The 17,872-nt window shown below is 43.1% G+C and overlaps 1 protein-coding gene across 1 annotated transcript; it reads right to left on the bottom strand.

Annotated features, from left to right (window-relative positions):
• Positions 1-2,168: 2,168 nt before the first annotated feature.
• Positions 2,169-15,896, bottom strand: UQCRB (ubiquinol-cytochrome c reductase binding protein). The gene is made up of 4 exons (XM_073330522.1): positions 15,791-15,896; positions 9,608-9,679; positions 9,219-9,385; positions 2,169-2,403 (listed from the first exon to the last, which is right to left on the bottom strand). Exons 1-4 carry the CDS (start codon positions 15,807-15,809, stop codon positions 2,326-2,328), a joined length of 336 nt encoding a protein of 111 aa, XP_073186623.1. The 5' UTR covers positions 15,810-15,896; the 3' UTR covers positions 2,169-2,325.
• Between the last annotated feature and the right edge of the window lie 1,976 nt (positions 15,897-17,872).

The following is a 17,872-nucleotide window of genomic DNA, read 5'->3' as shown; positions in this document are numbered from 1 at the left end:
CAATGGAAAATTTCAGCCCAATGGATTAGTTTAACAAAGTAATAAGCAACTGAAAACAGGTTTATAATGGAAAGTCAACCTAGCAATAAATAGTACAACCACCTATGCTTAATTTGGTTTCCTCCCTGCCACTCCCCCAGCACAGAACTTTAAATGCTATTTGGCAAAGAAAATTGAATTTATACTTTGCTTCATTGTTTTAAGGCAGTTCAAAAGGCTTCTTAAGTTTTTTACAATACAAGTGTAGATTTTGTGAATGCTGCAGACATTTATTTAAAAAGTCAGTGATTTCAAGTGTCCATTTTTAGGATCCAGTTTTCAGAGCATGGGTGGCTCAGCTCTTTCTAAAGAGTCAGGCCACTTTAAGGTATCTCACTTTGAGCACTCAGTCACCATTCACTTATGAAAACCTTAGCCTCCAATACTTTATGAACTAGTGTTAGGATTAAGATATTGCACTACCAAAGTCTAATCATTTAATTGAAAAGTTTTTTTAATTTAGATTTAGACTACTTGTTTAGACACCTATTTAAACTTCTGCCTACAAACACTTAAGAATTTTTAAAAATGAGATTAGACTGTCAGAGCACCAATCCCACTTCTGAAACTCCCAGGAAAAGCAGACTACACATTGCTGATACTTCAACGGTTTAAAAAAGTCTGATAAGCTTTCAGGCCTTCTTTTTATAGTTTATAAAAAGGTACATCCATCTTTCATTTGCAGGTCTGTAACAGCAAAAATGTTTTAGTCAATACATTTTACTAGGATTTCAGGGAAGCAAGAAAATAACTGGATCCTTTGTTGAAAGAATTTGTAAGGGGCTGTGGCAGATGGAATTGTGAAAGCAACTTTTTCAAACTGCTAGTCTGAGATGGTCACCATCCATCTGCAAACTGTGTGGACCACTTATTTCAAAAATAGATGTGTAATACCTAGCTCTTACATAATGCTTTTCATCCATAGAGCTCAAAGTACTTTACAAAAAGAGCATATCCCTATTTTACAGATGGGGAAACTGAGGCACCAAGGTAACGTGACTTGCTGGAGGTCACACAACAGGCCAGATGCAGAGCTAGGAAAAGACTCCCATGTCCCATCCCAGTGCTCTAGTCAGTCGGCCAAATTAATCCTACCACCAGAAGACTTGGCTTGCTCCATGTTTTCATAGTTAATTTGTTTTTACAGCGTAATATGTAATCCTCTTAGCTTTGCCCTGCCTCCTTTTATCTTTCTGCAGATCACAAACATGTGCTATTTCTTAAAGTCTGCACATCTTGCTACTATCTGAGCAAGACTTGTGCATTTCAACAGGATTGCACATGCCCAGAGTTTTGAGGCAGGCTTTGGAAAAAAATGCAGGAAAGCATATGGTCCACCATCAGGTTTTAATTTTAAAACAACCCACATTTGAGCTCCATCTCCTTTTTGAAGATTCTGTGGCCTCACAAGAAAGCTGTTACTTTCTCTGTGCTTAAACGGTCCATATGCTTAAACTGTCCATATATTAAACATGTAGACATTTGTACTTGAGATCAGCAGCTTGCACAAAGACTTGCTTTGGGCAAAGGGAGGAAGGACATATGCCTCTTTAAATTAGTTTCTAGAAAGGGTATCAGAGTAAGTCACTATAACCCAGTAACATTGTAAAATTTCAAGAATTTAGAATTAGAACTACCCATTGTTACCAAAGAAGACAGCTATTCTAAAGTGGTGTTCAGCATTTAGTATATGAAGGGAGTGACTAGGACATTAATAAAACTGAGGCAATCTTTATTCTGTGGTTAACAAATCACTCAAATTCCATTCCATTCCTGTAGTATTCCATGTGCTTGGGTACACACACAGTTACATAATGCTGTTGAATAAGTACTCAAGCACGCATCATAGTATTCCTGTCTCCAGGGAAGAGAGGCGATGAAGGATATAAGCCTATCACTCCATGTATAAGTATCCCTTTTATAAATTAACTAGAGGAGTTGGCATAAACACCCAAAGACTTTTGCTTACCTACCCTCCCAGCTGCAGGAAGCAGCTGTACTATGACAAGAGTATGAATCAAGAGGCTGGAATGAAGACCACATTTATGTGAGGATATGCAATGTATCTGATTGTAGGAAAGGTCTGAACACTGCTTTGTTACAATTTACAAAAGAAGTCTCCAACTAGATTTTGTACTTTTGACGTGTTTATTTTATTTGGACTGACAAATTCAGTGAACAAAGTTTCTTCAGCCTCAGATTTTCCTCCCAACAGATTTTTACCATAACTTTAAAATATTTGTTAGAAAGAAATGCAGCAGCTTGCATGAAGTATCTTCCCAGCAGTTACTTCCTGTCCCACTCTTCTCTTTCAAGTCGTTCACGGATTACCTCTTTCAGGTATGGTTCGAGATACTTTTTATCCTGAAACAGAACAGATTTTTTTAAAAAAAAAAAAACAAAAAAAAACAAAAAAAAAAACACACATATACAAGAAATGTCACACTAAGTGCAGCTCTAACTCTGGAAGTGCAACTGAAAATGGCACACAGGGGTTCTGTGTTTCTCAAATTCGTATCAAACTGTGCCTACTTTAAGGGGCCAAGGATGAATTTTCTAGCTCCAATTTCTGCAAATTCAGCCTGTCATCTGATAGTCAAGCTGTGTTCTACCTTTTCATGCCTCATCACCATGAGCAGGCCAAATCATGCTTTCATGTGCAACCCCATCTCCAAGTTACGCCCTCCTGCAGGTCTTCCATGGCAAAAGCACAGGAGTTTTCCCAACTCATTGTTCAATACCAAAGTGCTCTAGTGAATAACCAAGCTTTGATCATCCTACATTTTAGAGACCTTCTTATTCACATGGTTTTAGCTATTTTCTGGGTGGAACTTGAGTTCCACATGATCAACAATTCGAAGGCCAATTAAAATGGTTGAACTAAGCTCTTGCTATTTTATCCGTAGAATAAAATTTCTTTGTATTTTAAGCATTTAATGCCCTTCAGTTTCTTCCAATCCACTCCTTGAGCTGCAGAAGTAGTGTCCAAGAAATAGTTTCACACCTACATGCAACTATTGTGAATCTGTCCAGCTATGTTTAGTCACTTGAGTAATCCATTATCTGTAGGATCCTATGGATTTAAAAATGTATTAATCTTGCCCACAAGCAATTCTAGTCTTCCTTTCTCCTATACCCCAAGTTATTTTCCCTTTGGATAGCTACTGACCACAGTTGCACTGACTGGAGAAGTCTTGCACACCACCTTTCCAATACTGATGGTTTGAATCCCTTTTGTTCCTGAAAGGAGCTTCCAAACACTTAAAAGCAGGTCATGAAAGACCTGCCCATCTAAGATAAGATCCAGAATCTTCAACACTTAATGTTAGATTCCAAAGCTAGAAGGGACCGTTGTGATCAATATCCTGCTGCAGACATTTGGGGAGCATTTTTTTGGTTTACCTTTTAAAGTCACACCAGCTTTAGGATAACAACTAACTCTGGCTTCCTGGCCAACGTCTTGTTTTGGAATGAATTATCCGAACTAGGCCATGCAACACAATGTTGTATAATGAACAACTCCTTTTTGTATTTTGCAAATATGCCAGGTGATTTGGCTTCAACAATCAAGGTTTATTCTTTTAGCCAACATATCTCATCCAGTACAGTTTAGGAGATAGTACCATGTTTCATGAGATGGTTATTCTTTTATACATAAAATAACCATGCAAAATATAACACCTTGCAACCCAAATTCATACAAGATGTTTTATAGAACATTTTCGTTTGCAGTTGCAGAGCTATTTAAGTGCTAAGAATTATTAGACAAGACACTGTTCTCCACTAAAGAGGAGTGTAGACTTCTGTTAAAACACAGCAATAATACAGAACTATTACTCCTGGGGGCATTCTGTGCCCAAAAAATAAAAATTCTGTGCACAATTTTAAAATTCTGCAAATTTTATTTATCAAAGTAACACTATATAAATCACACCATTTCAATTATTTTGGTAATTTATTTCAAAGTATGTCAGCAAATATGTCTAACAATACAGATGCACACAGAAATTCCCCCAGGAGTAGAGAATTAAAGAAACCCCTATGACAACCCAGTTCCTGTTTCTCTGCCCCCTTCCCTCTCAGACCAACCACAACCCCTGCCCCCAGAGCCCAGCTATGGTGCCTCCCCCAGCCCAGACACTCCCCTTCCCCCCCGAGCCCAGGGATCCAGAGGGAGAAACAGCCTGATGCTTGGTCCCAGGCTTGCATGGAGTTTCTTGTGCACTGCTGTCTTCCCTCAGGGTATGCTGGAAATTGCAGCTGCCAGGAACCCTCCAGCTCCCTCCCCCAGGTAAAAAGAAAAGGAGGACTTGTGGCACCTTAGAGACTAACGAATTTGAGCATAAGCTTTTGTGAGCTACAGCTCACTCATCGGCTGCAACTCACGAAAGCTTATGCCCAAATAAATTCGTTACTCTCTAAGGTGTCACAAGTACTCCTTTTCTTTTTGCGAATACAGACTAACACCGCTGCTACTCTGAAACCTCCCACAGATAGTGTCTCTATGTTCAAGCTAGGCTCTGCCGGGTCCAGCGGCCCCTAGTGGTGACCTACAGCACTGCAGCCCATTTCTGTGCAGGAAAGGAAATTCTGTGCGCATGTTAATTTCTGCACAAGTCTGCTTTGCTCAGTGGTGCAGAGTTCTCTCAGGAATAAATACATATCCAGTTGAAACTGGAAGGGAAATTTTGGTAGGCAGAATACAGACTTAAGTTGAAATTTAAACAAATGCAAGCAGCAAGTCGCTACTAAATCACTGTCATTCAAATACTGACCCATATTAGCAAGTGAATTAAACAGGATTACAGCACAAGGTGCTATAAACGCAGCTGGCATAGTGGTATAATCATAGACTATACTGTTAAATGAAGAACTTGGCAATGTGACCGTTCAATTACCAATACCAAGCACAAGCTATAGATTCAAAGATCACATGCATAATTTTAACCTCAACCTATGTATACATTTTGTTTGCGCATTTAGACTGCAAGCAGCTTTGTGCAAGGACTTTTCTTCTTCTACAGCAAACAATTGCGTTTCAAATAATTTGCCCTTGTTGGAAGACAAAATATTAAATTCAGAGCTCTGCAGGCTTTCCTTAACTTTTGTTAAGGGTTGGGGATCTTTGGAAAATTCCAAAATACAGTTATATTTGTTGTGCTAAATACATACATCTGAAAATTCTTTTATAACAGGTTTCCTGAAATACCTGTCATTGCCTTCAAATTCATTGCGCAATTATGACTCTTGAAAAATTAAGCCCACAACTGCATTTCCCTCCATACTCCAGCTGACAGAATCCTACAGAGGTGGAATGTTAACTCCGTGCCAAGCTGGGATATTTTGTTCCACCTCAACTGAATTCAATGGCCAGTCATCATGCCTAATGCGGTGCTATTGAAGGATATGACCCTACACTGTAAATTTAGTCTCACCTATGCCATCTGATGTGGCTAGGGATGCATGAAAATTTGGTGTGCAAAACAGTGAAACTTGGCTAAGCTAGCGTTTTCAGCAAGGTAAATTCTGCATTTAAAAATTGGGTCGAGCAACTACATTGAAAAGTGATTAAAGCAATCTTTTAAAAACCTGAAAACCGGGGGGAGGAGGGGGAGCAGGTTGCAACTTTACAGTATAAGATTCCTGCGACTTTGAGAAGCTATCACATCTACACTGTAACAGGCCTTTGAAACTCAGTAACAAGAAAGCCCTCCATCTAGAGAAGTGCCTTTTCCCATGAAATTCCATTCAAGTTTAGCTAACTTAACACACTTATTTACATTTCCCAGAAAATTTAGGCAGAATGCCAATAGTAAACATGACCATTCTGAAGGCCAACCACCACGTGGATATATAAGAGCTGTCAGAGCAGATGTAGCACCAGGGGAAAGAGTAGAGCCACCCTATATTCACTCTGGCCACCACTATAACTCCAGAAGCAGCATATGGTCTCAGCAGCTCATCCCTCACCCATGGGGCACCAAACTGGTGTGTGTGTGCGCGCGCGTAGGAAATCCCATCTCTTGGGGGGGAAGAGAGGTAGACAGCCTGGCCAGGTTCCCCCAGATCTACCATATGGTGCCAGCAGCCCATTCCTCACCACCCTTTGGAATAAATCATCCCTAAAACAGGATTTGAAGACTACAGTAACTGTCAGAGGCGACAGGTTTCAGAGTAACAGCCGTGTTAACAGCTCACTGCTGTAGCTCACGAAAGTTTATGCTCAAATAAATTGGTTAATCTCTAAGGTGCCACATGTACTCCTTTTCTTTTTGTCAGAGGTGAGCAATCTATTACAGGTGGGTGAGGTTCTGTGGCTTGAAATGTGCAGGAGGTCACACTAGATCAGGGGTGGGCAAACTTTTTGGCCCGAGGGCCACATCTGGGAATAGAAATTGTATGGCGGGCCATGAATGCTCAGAAAATTGGGGTTGGGGAGCGGGCTGCAGGGTGGGGCCAGAAATGAGGAGTTCAGGGTGCGGGAGGGGGCTCCATCTGGGGGTGCAGGCTCTGGGGTGGGGCTAGGGATGAAGAGTTTGGGGGTGCAGGAGGGTGCTCCAGGCTGAGATGAGGGGTTTGGAGGGGGATCAGGGCTGGGGCAGGGGCATGGGGAGAGGCTCAGGGGTGCAGGCTCCAGACGCACTTACCTCAAGCTGTTTCCAGAAGCAGCAGCAGCAGCATGTCCCTTCTCCGTCTCTTACACGGAGGCGTGGCCAGGCAGCTCTGCTGCATGCTGCCCCATCTGCAGGCACCACCCCTGCAGCTCCCATTGGAGTGCTAGAGGGGGCTATGCCACGGCTTCTGGGAGCCGGGTGGAGCAGCCCCCAACCCTGCTCCCCACCTGGGGCGCCGAAGAGGGACAAGTCCCAGACCCCGCTCCCCAGTGGGAGCTTGAAGGCCGGTGGCCCATAGTTTGCCCACCCTTGGACTAGATCATCATGATGGTCTCTTATGACCTTAAAGTCTATGAGAACAGCCTTCTCCTGCTGTTTGCTAATGTAGTTGGTCCAACAGGTCAAGCATGCAGCAGTGCTGAAAGCTCAGGATTCAAACCCCAATGAAACTGTAACATCCATCACCATTGTGTAACCAGAATTTGGGTTTAACCTTTCCTTTTCTAAAAGGCTAAAAAATTATACCAAAAATACATTAAAGAACAATCACACAAATTCATTCAGTGCATGAGGAAGGAGTCCTGTGGAAAAAACAGTATGTGATCTAATGATTGACTATCAGAATGCATACACACACAAGAGAGCAGAATTAAGGTTGCACAGCAAATGTAAATGACATTTCCAAACTTTCAAGTGCTTGACTTTGCAACTCAGACGATTGTGTGCATCAATACAGATGCACACAAGGATACAGACTCAGTGGTGATGCTGCACCTGACCCTAACACAGCACAAGGCCTTGGCCTGCCCTGTGCATTAAGTGTGGGGCAAGCAGGCAGGATCCAAGTGTGGAGAGGGTCAGTGTGGGTGGATCCAAGTGTAGAGTGAGAGGATTTGGTGTGGGACAATCTGGGTGTAGGCAGTTCAGTGGGGGTGGGGGGCAGAAGGGAGAAGATTATTGGGGGGGGGGGAATCTGGAAGCACAGAGGCTTGTTGGAGGGATTCCAAGGGCAATAGGACTCTGCAGGGGCTTCCAGGTGAAAAAGTGGTTGGGGCTCAGCGGAGAGGTCTGGGTGTGGGGAAGTCAGTGGGAGTGGGGTGGGGGTCTGAGTACAGCTAATGGGGGGGGGGGTCAGTGGATTGGGGGTCTGGATGTGGGGGCTCAGGGAGCTCATCAGGGGTGGTCTTGGTGCATAGATTGGTGTTTGGGTGCAGGGGTTGGGGTCTGGGTATGGAGGGCAAAGGGGGTTCTGGATGTACAGGATAAGGCTTGGTGGGGACATCTGGGAGGTCCAGATGCCTGGGGTTGGTGGGGGAATGGGGGAGCAGCTCCCCATATGGTACCCCTCCCCCAGCAGCTGAGGAGCAATGGGGGCAAGAAGCAGGGGAGGATGCTGAGCTTCCTGCAGCTGGGGGGAGGTTTCTGGGGGTGGGTCTGACACAGCCCCAGACACGTATTGCAAGGGAAGAGGAAGTCCCATCCTCTCCTGCTTCCAGCCCAGCTGGGACTAGCAGCTGATCCCAGCTCAGGGTAGGAGTCACTGGCTGGGGTGTCCCCAGCCCTGTAGTGATTTACCTCTCTGCTAGCTGTTCCGAGTGCCTGAAACATACCTGTGCAGCTAGGGAGTGGTGTGTGACTGCTCTTGCACCTTCCCTTTGGCTTCCTTGTCAGAAAGTCATTTTTCTGTTTTCTGCAGGGAAGCAAAGAAATCTGCAGGGGACATGAATTCTGAGCACACGCAGTGGTGCAGAATTCCCCCAGGAGTAACTTAGTATAACCTTCCCGTTACATGAATGAGTGGCAACTGCATATAGGAAAGTGTCACAGCATTGCTGGACTTTAAGTGTGACACATTTAAGGCACTTAAAAAGGAAAGAAAGTTCCATGGTAATCAGGTATTTTAGTCATATCTAGGTATAAAGTTACTTTACAACTGGAATCTCTCACATTACATTGGAGTTCTCCTTTAAACAATTTCCCCCCTCCCTATGTCCCCAGCCCATTTTAAGAATAAAATCTTTGGGTCAGAATAGTTTTCTGCAAAATTAAAGGAGCTTATCAAAAAATCAAGATATACTAGTGTTACTGGGAGACTTTTACAATATACAACATTCAGTTTTGTTTGGAAGATGGCATTTTTAACTGCACAGCAGTAAAAATGTCATATTTATAATTGCAGTAAGAATACTCAAGCTTTTAAGTAGTGTGCTGTAAATGGAACTTACATTTATAAAAGATACAAAATAATACACTGATCAAAGTAAAATACTATTAAATGCATCCTGTAAGATACAAGAGCAAATTCTAAGTATCTCAGAAAAACACTTATATACTTGCTCATCTTTACTCATGTGAGTTGGCTATACATTTCATTGGGACTGCGCACGTGTGAAATTAAGCACATGGAAGTCTTTTCAGGATCAAGGCTTAGTAGGCTGTCTCCTGTCCAATAAGGATTCATTGTTTTCATTTAACAGGACATAGCCAAACTTGTATAGAAGAAACAAACATTTAAAAATGAAAACAGATAAATTGCCTATATTAAAAAAGTGAATTTACAAATACCTCTTCATATTTCACCCATTGTTCTTCAGGAAGAATTTGTTGTCTCATACTCAAATCAAGGGCTCTCTTGATGCGAAATAGTCGTTCATTATAAAGATTTTCTGGAAGCCTCTTCAGTGCTACTTTTACATCATCATCTTCATATATGGTATCATCTCGCATTAATCCTGTAACAGTAGCATTTTTCAATATTTTTCAAGCTACTACAAACATTTTCACGATTGCAATAGAAGGGTGTGGCTAACTAATTTAAAACCTATCTTGCGTATCAATTTCAAAACTAATGTATTTGTATTCAACTTTAAAAATCTGGAAAGTTTCTTTACACAGGCAATGGATGCACACAAATGTTTGCGGTTTTCAACTCTTAAAAAAATTAAGACACCTACCAAGTTGGTTGAATCCAGCTGCGTTGTAATACCATTTGCGAAAGCCTTCTAACAGTCGACCACTTGCTGAAACTGAAAGTGATCTCTGTTAGTTCAGAAGTAAGACAAAAAACTTAACATTGGCAGATAACTAGCAGCGGATTAACATGCAAATATTTTAATATCTACTTTGCTATGCATATATGTTAATTATGCCATTTAATCTAGGCTACACCAAAGCCAGTTTTGTTTTCATCTGCTCTTCAGTGTTTTTAAAATGATACTGTGCACATAAGATTATAGTACTCCTACAATACTCATTTTGGTATCTGCCTTATTAAGCAGGGTCTGAAAGTTATATTGGACCAAGTCCTGGACCAGTACCAAAAAAACCCTCAGACTAATACCAGGAACTAATGACAATTTTAAGGTCTATCACCTCACAACACACCAGGAATAAAAATACACTCTATACCATTAAAAAGCAAAGATGCATTGTTTTCCAATATTACTTGTTTATATTTGTGTATTTCCCCTAGCCCTTGTGCTATGAGGTATTTTACCCTGAAGTCATGTCACTTTGGTTGCTATCTTTTTTCCTCCCCTCACACTTAAGTACAGTATTATTTTAGTGTCTGCTTCCACAAGCAGAACTAGTTAAAATATCTCTAAAGACTTAAACACCAGCTTACAACATTTGTCTAGCTATTACTGAGACACAAGCTGGTGAACATTATAGCATAACTCAAAAAACAGACAATTAGACATTTTAGAGCACTGATATTATCAAGAAATTTTAGTTGAGTTTTTACAAACCACTCCAAGATCACAAACTAAGATTTCTATGTTAAAGAGAACCTAGACCAGTTTAAGTGATGTTTAGTAGAGAACAAAAGAAATTCAGTGTTTAATAAAATTGGGCAACCATTGCTCCCCTTGAACCCAGAAGTATATCAAACTGCAGAATGGATATTGACAGCCTCAGTTTTCACTGGGAAAGAGAACAACAGCGAAAGTAAATATTAACTTAAATTTTGCTTAAACAGAGTTTGGGGAAGGGGAGGATTTTTGCACAAAGTTAACATTGCACAATACATGAAGAAAATGATTAAGTGAGGCACAGGTGGAAAAATACTTGTACTGATCCAACAGCAAGATCTTTTTAGAACTCTATTTCTATTCTATTGGTTATAGCTTTTTATGCCACCCTAATCACGAAGCACTTTCCAGTAGTGCATTAAGCATTTACTAACATCTGTCACGTTTGTTCTCATCCTCTTCCGAGAGGCGTGTACGGTGCAGCCTTATTTTGGTATGCTTGTTTTCCTTTTTGTTCCTGAGCCAGTAATCAACACTAAGATGGATCACAATAAGTGATATTATAGAATAGTTTTACATATTATACTTGTATCTCATTTTCATACATTACTCCGTCTCTCTGGTCTTGCTCAGTGGAAAGATTTTAGTGCTTAAAAGGGACACTATCAATTTGAAATTTAGTCCATTACACAAAAGGAATTAAAAAGAGTTTCAGGTACTACTACATCACCCCTGACACTCCCCACAAATTTTTGTGATTTTACAATCACACTTGCTATATTTAGGATTCTTCTAGGAATAACGTGCATGGCAATAGAGAGGCTTCCAAGGAAGCTAAGTTTGTGTGGGATAGGCAAAGAAGGAGAGAGAGAATGGTGATGAGTGCCTTAAAAATACATGAAACATATTGCAGAGTATGAATGAGCAGTTTTAAAGAAACCATGAACAACAGAAAGAAAAGGAGTACTTGTGGCACACCTTAGACTAACCAATTTATTTGAGCATAAGCTTTCGTGAGCTACAGCTCACTTCATGATGAGCTCACAAAAGCTTATGCTCAAATAAATTGGTTAGTCTCTAAGGTGCCACAAGTACTCCTTTTCGTTTTGTGAATACAGGCTAACACGGCTGTTACTCTGAAACCCATGAATAACAGAAAGGTAGCAGGTTTACTATGGCAATTAACCAGATTTCCCCAGCAGAGGAAGACAGAGCGATAAGGTGATTCTCTCTCCCCCTCCCCCCCCCCCCACCATCACACCTCTCCCAAGTTTAACTTCCAGGTACTCTACAAGGAAGAGCCCACGATAGAACAAAAACCAATGTGTCACCAACTCCACTGCTAACTGTTTCTCTGTGCCCTGGCCGACAGGCATCCGGACCCTGGAGGCTCCTACCCAGGTCCTGGTCTTGACTTGCTAAGAATGCAGCATGCATATCCCCGCTAACAAAAGCCAGGCAGGGGAAACTATCCAGTGTGAGAGGTGTCTGTTGGTGGACTCACACAAAGTGAAAGACACACCGAGGAGGTGGTTTGTCTGTGTAGCATCTGGGAGCACAAGGACATCATCAACAGGATGCTCATGAAAACATCAAGAATGGAGCATGCTAGCTGACTGGAGAACATTACAGCCCTACTAGAGGGGGGAAGGGGAACTGGCTGCTGGCCACCTCATGCAGTAGACAGTGCTCCACTCCCAACTTAGGTCCCCTGTCCATCAAAGTCAAGAACCAATATGCTGTACTGGCAACATGACAAGAGGAGCAGACACCAATGGCAGAGGGAAAGGAACCACCTGTCCCCAAGGCTGGAATGCTCACAGCCACCACACCCAAAAGGAGGAGACAAAAGGTGGCGGTGATTGGTAACTTATTTCAGAGGGGGACGGAGGCATCCATCTACTGACCTGATTCAACATCCCAGAAGGAGCACTGCCTGTCTGAATCCCACATCTTAGACGTTATGGAAAGGTTGCCAAGGTTTATCCGGTTTCAGAGTAACAGCCATGTTCGTCTGTATTTGCAAAAAGAAAAGGAGTACCTGTGGCACCTTAGAGACTAACCAATTTATTTGAGCATAAGTTTTCGTGAGCTACAGCTCACTTCATCGGATGCATACTGTGGAAAATACAGAAGATGTTTGTTTTTACACACAAATCACTACAACAGGTTCTCTCTCCCCCCACCCCACTCTCCTGCTGGTAATAGCTTATGTAAAGTGATCACTCTCCTTACAATGTGTATGATAATCAAGGTGGGCCATTTCCAGCACAAATCCAGGGTTTAACAAGAACGCCTGAGGAAGGGGGGGCGGAGCAGTTAGGAAAACAAGAGACCCCCCCCCCCAGACATTCTTGTTAAACCCTGGATTTGTGCTGGAAATGGCCCACCTTGATCATCATACACATTGTAAGGAGAGTGATCACTTTACATAAGCTATTACCAGCAGGAGAGTGGGGTGGGGGGAGAGAGAACCTTTTGTAGTGATTTGTGCGTATAAAAACAAACATCTTCTGTATTTTCCACAGTATGCATCCGATGAAGTGAGCTGTAGCTCACAAAAGCTTATGTTCAATAAATTGGTTAGTCTCTAAGGTGCCACAAGTACTCCTTTTCTTTTTGCAAGGTTTATCCATCCTTCTGACCACTACCCCATGCTTCTCATTCACTAAGATCAGCACCGACTACTGGGCTCTGGGAGCAAAGGTGAAGGAGTCAGAGTTGCAGGCTGAGGGTAAAGGGCCCAGTCAGGGACATGTGTATGTTGGAGATGAATGCATAGCTGTGTAGTGTTGACAGGAGGGCTTTGGCTTCCTCAACCATGGGATACTGTTCAGGAAAGGAGGACTGCTAGGAAGAGATAGGGTTCACCCAACCAAGAAGGGGAAGGGCATTTTTGTGCCCAGACTTGCCAACCTAACGAGGAGGGGTTTAAACTAGGTTCAAAGGGGACCCATGACAGAAGCCCACAGGTGGGTACAAAAATTAATCCTACCAGAAGTGGAAAGACAAATTTCTAAGAATGAGTACAAAAGAACAGCACAACAAAATGACAAAGGCTAAGGCACAAAGTGAGTTACACCTAGCAAGGGACATAAAAGGCAACAAGAGGCGGCTGCTAATATATTTACAGAACAAGAGAGACAGGAAAGAGTGGGCCCACTACTTTGCAGGGAAGGAGGCTAATAACAGATGACATCCAGAAGGCTGAGGTGTTGAATGCCTATTTTGCTTCAATCCTCACTAGAAAATCATGACCAGATGCTTAACACAATTAGTACTGACAAGGAGGAAGGAACATAGACCAGATTATTCTTTAACCTGTTCTGTTTTTTATTTAAATAAGTTAGATATAGTCAAGTCAGCAGCACCTGACAAAATTCACCTGAAAGTACTTCAGGAAGTAGCTGAAGCAATCTAAGAAGATTCAAGAACCCTGGAGAACAGATGAGGTTCCAGAGGACTGGAGAATAGCAAACACAGTGTCTATCTTTAAAAGAAGATAAAAGAGGACCCAAGGAAGTATAGACCAGTCATCTTAAATTTGATACAGTGCCTGAAAAGTTAAACAATCAATTTGTAAGCATCTTCAAGATAATAAGGTTATTAGTAATAGTCATGATCAAATCATGCCAAACTAATTTTCTCCTTTGATAGGATTACTGGCCTGGATGATGAGGGAGAAGCGGTGGTTGTGATACACATTGATTTTAGTAAGGCTTTTCTGACATATTGCCACATGATTTTTCATAAGCAAACTAGGGAAATGTTATTTGATACTACTACTATAAGACGGGTGCACAACTGGTTCAAAGACTGTACTCAGAATGGTTCATTGTCAAACTGGGAGAACATATCTAGTGGTCTTTTTCAGGGGTCACTCCAGGGTCTGACACTATTCAACATTTTCATTAATGTCTCGGATAATAGAGTGGACAGTATGCTTATAAAGTACGTAGATGACAGCAAGCTCGGAGGAATTGGTAGCTCTCTAGATGACAGGATTAGAATTCAAAGTGACTTTGACAAATAGGAGAATTGGTCTGAAATCAAACAAATGAAATTCCAGACAAGTGCAAAATTCTACACTCAATGGGGCGGGGGGCAGGGGAGGGAAGAGGAATCAAATACACAACTACAAAATGGGGAATATCTGGCTTGTCAGTAGCACAGCTGAAAAGGACCAGGGATTATAATGGATCACAAACTGAATACAAGTCAACAATGTGATTCACCTGCAAAAAAGGTTAACATTCTGGGGTGTATTAACAGGAGTGTCATATGTAAGACAAGGGAGGCAATTGTCCTGATCTATTTGACACTAGTGAGGCCTCAGCAGGAGTACTGCATGGGCACCATGCATCAAAGTAGATGTGTACAAATTAGACACAGTCCAGAAGACAGCACCTAAAATGATAAAAGATACAGAAAATTTGATCTATAAGGAAAAGTTTAAATGGCTGAGCATGGTTAGTCTTGATAGAAAGACAACGGGAGGCGGAATAAAGGGACCTGATAACAGTCTTCAAATATGTTAAAGTCTGTTAAAACGAGAAGCAATCAATTGTTCTTCATGTCCATTGAAGGTAGGAGATGTAGTAATGGGCTTAATCTGCAGCAAGGGAGATTTAGGTTACATATTAGGAAAATCTTTCCAACTATAAGGATAATTAAATTCTGGAATAGACTTCCAAAACAAATTGTGAAACTACTATCACTGGAAGTTTTAAGAACAGGTTAGAGTTGACAAATACCTCTCTAGGATGGCTTAGGACTCTAGGTATACTTGGTCCAGCCTCAGTACAGGGGATGAACTAGATGAGCTCTCCAGGTCCCTTCCAGCCCTAAATTTCTGACTGTATATGAAAACACAATAGGAAACAGAAACTTCTATGAGGAGGGGAGAAACTAGGCACATTAGGTCAGCCCCCTGACAACAAGTGAGAACGTTAAGCCACCTCACAAATACCTTTGAAAAAGCAAACCTACCCAGACTTCACAAAGAAGCAGAACACTGTAGAACTGAATTTACTTCGAGTCCCAATTCCCCAATCTAACTCCCCTCCCCCTCCCACCGAATTCCCAGGTGGGACCCCTTGTCCCCAACCAACCCATCCTTCTGGCTCCCCCCGCCCCCACAGAGCCGTCTGCTGGGGCTAACGAGGCAGGGCTGCCTCCCGGGCTGCGGATGTGGCCGGGCGCAGAGAGAAAGGGTCAGGGGCCTCTCCCCCCACCCTCGGGCACAACGTCCCAACAGCGGCCGGGGGGACAGAAATCACCCGCTCCGCGCACGGAGCCCGGCACTGCCGTGTCCCCAGGCTCATCCGCGGCCAGAAGCCGGGAAAGACACGCGACTCGCGGAGGCCGCCGCCGCCAACTCCTCACCTGGTGCCCTCACCGCCATCTTGACCTCCGAGAGGCGTGCAGGCTTCTGGGTAAATTACCGAGCCCAGCGTCACGTGAGGAGCGGGCGCGCTCACGTGACCCGCGCGGGGCTCTTTGCGTTTGCGCAATGCGCATGCGCTCCGGGAGGCACGTAACGTAACCTGTGTCAGCAGAGCGGCGGGGCGGCGCCGGGTCCCGTGGAAGAGCGCAGAGCGGGCGGGGGGGTTCCCCAGGGTACTGCGACCCCACTGGCTCCCCCACGCGATGGCGCTGCTAGCGTGAGCGCGTCCCGCTGGCTGTCCCGGCGGCGCGGCAGTGCCCCGTGCTGCCCGGAAGGCTCCGCCCTGGGCAAAGCAGAGGCGCTCGAGGAGGCCGCGCTGGGGAGGGTGGCCCGGCCCGGGGCGCCTCGGCCATCCGCGCGCAGGAGCCGCTCCCTGGGCTCGTTCCTTGGGCCCGCCCCCGCAAGGAGGGCAGGCTACAACCACGCGCGCCCGGGGTCTCTGGTGGGTCCTTTGCCAGGGCAGGGCGCTGTAAATGAACATATTCCCCTCCGGCTGCCGGATATTGCAGCAGCACTTAGACGACCAGCCGCGGTCAGGACTAGGCACCACACCAGCCTAGCGAGAGCCGGCCCCTGCCCCAAAGAGCTGACGCTCTAGGCCAAACCGACTGAATTTGATCGACTGCCAGAAACCCACAGAGTGAAGCACGGTTGCAGTACGGACAAACCTTGTTAGGTTTGTGTCTTGTGTCTCTCTCATGCCAGCTGACCTTTTACTGGGCTTAAAATCTGCGCCCCCCCCCCCCGTGTTGTGAGTATTATTGATGGGTTAAAGTCTCCCCAAAAATAGAGAGTGATGAAATATTTAATCGAGTCAGGTGATAGCAGCATGCTGGCTACACAAGAGTAGGGCTCCTGTATTTTGGACTAATTTGAACATTTTACTTGCTTAGCAAATACATGACAGTTCAAACAACTGAAACGCTGTAGGAAGCCAGTCTGATAGCCCAAGAAGTATAGCCCCTGGCATTCAGTGGCAGATGTTCTAGGTTCTTAATCCTGTGATAGATTTATCCCTTATGCAAGAACTGGTGAAATTCTAGGGCTGGTGTTGTGCGGTTTGTCAAGATTATCATAATGGTCTCTTCTGCCCTTAAAAAGATATGAAAAAAATAATGTATCTTTCTAAATTATACAAGAGACTACTCCAAGTATAGATAATTCCACCACTGGTTCTTCTTATACCAGCCCCCAACATGATACCTATTGACACATAAAAGTATTAGGATACCACTACTATGAATTATTAGCTTTTTTTTTAATTACAACTTTATTTTGAAACATTGCACATATCAGAGTTATTGAGAATTTCTTCTGAAGTGGAAAAAGTCACAAGCATTACTAATGGCTGACCAATTTACTTAAGCAGTTTAATTCACTGTCTAGGAATAGGAAGAACTTGAGAAAGCCACTATGGAACAAGTTTTAAAAGAAAAGCACGCTAAATTAAAACATTTTCCTAGCTCTATGGAGACTCCCTACTTCAGTACTGATCCTAAAGCCTGGTCTACAGCAGAAAATTAGCTCAATTTAATAACATGGCTTAGGGGCATAGTTAAGCAGAACTAAAGCCGTGTCTACACTACAAAGTGAAATCAGCTTCATGTAAATTAGCTGTTACCACTCAAGAAAGAGATCTTGGAGTCATTGTGGATAGTTCTCTGAAAACATCCACTCAATGTGAAGTGGCAGACAAAAAAAGCAAACAATGTTGGGAATTATAAAGAAAGGAATAAATAAGACAGAAAATATCATTGCCTTTATATAAATTCATGGTATGCCCACATCTTGAATATTGCCTGCAGACGTGGTCACCCCATCTCAAAAAAATTATATTGGAATTGGAAAAGGTTCAGAAAAGGGCAACAAAAATTATTAGGGGTATTGAACGGCTGCTATACAAGGGGAGATTAATAATATTGGGATTTTTCAGCTTGGAAAAGAGATGACTAAGGAGATATGATAGAGGTCTATAAAAGCATGACTGGTGTGGAGAAAGTAAATAAGGAAGTCTTATTTAC

Source organism: Lepidochelys kempii, chromosome 2 (assembly GCF_965140285.1).
Source record: "Lepidochelys kempii isolate rLepKem1 chromosome 2, rLepKem1.hap1, whole genome shotgun sequence".
Lineage (NCBI taxonomy): Eukaryota > Metazoa > Chordata > Testudines > Cheloniidae > Lepidochelys > Lepidochelys kempii.
The sequence above is the reverse complement of the archived record's forward strand: the minus strand, read 5'-3'. Positions and strand labels throughout refer to the sequence as shown.

Coding starts and splice junctions, on each gene's coding strand:
- UQCRB (XM_073330522.1), bottom strand. Junction 9,386..9,607: donor AGCTGGATTCAACCAACTTG/GTAGGTGTCTTA, acceptor CTACTGTTACAG/GATTAATGCGAGATGATACC. Junction 2,404..9,218: donor AATGGGTGAAATATGAAGAG/GTATTTGTAAAT, acceptor GTTCTGTTTCAG/GATAAAAAGTATCTCGAACC.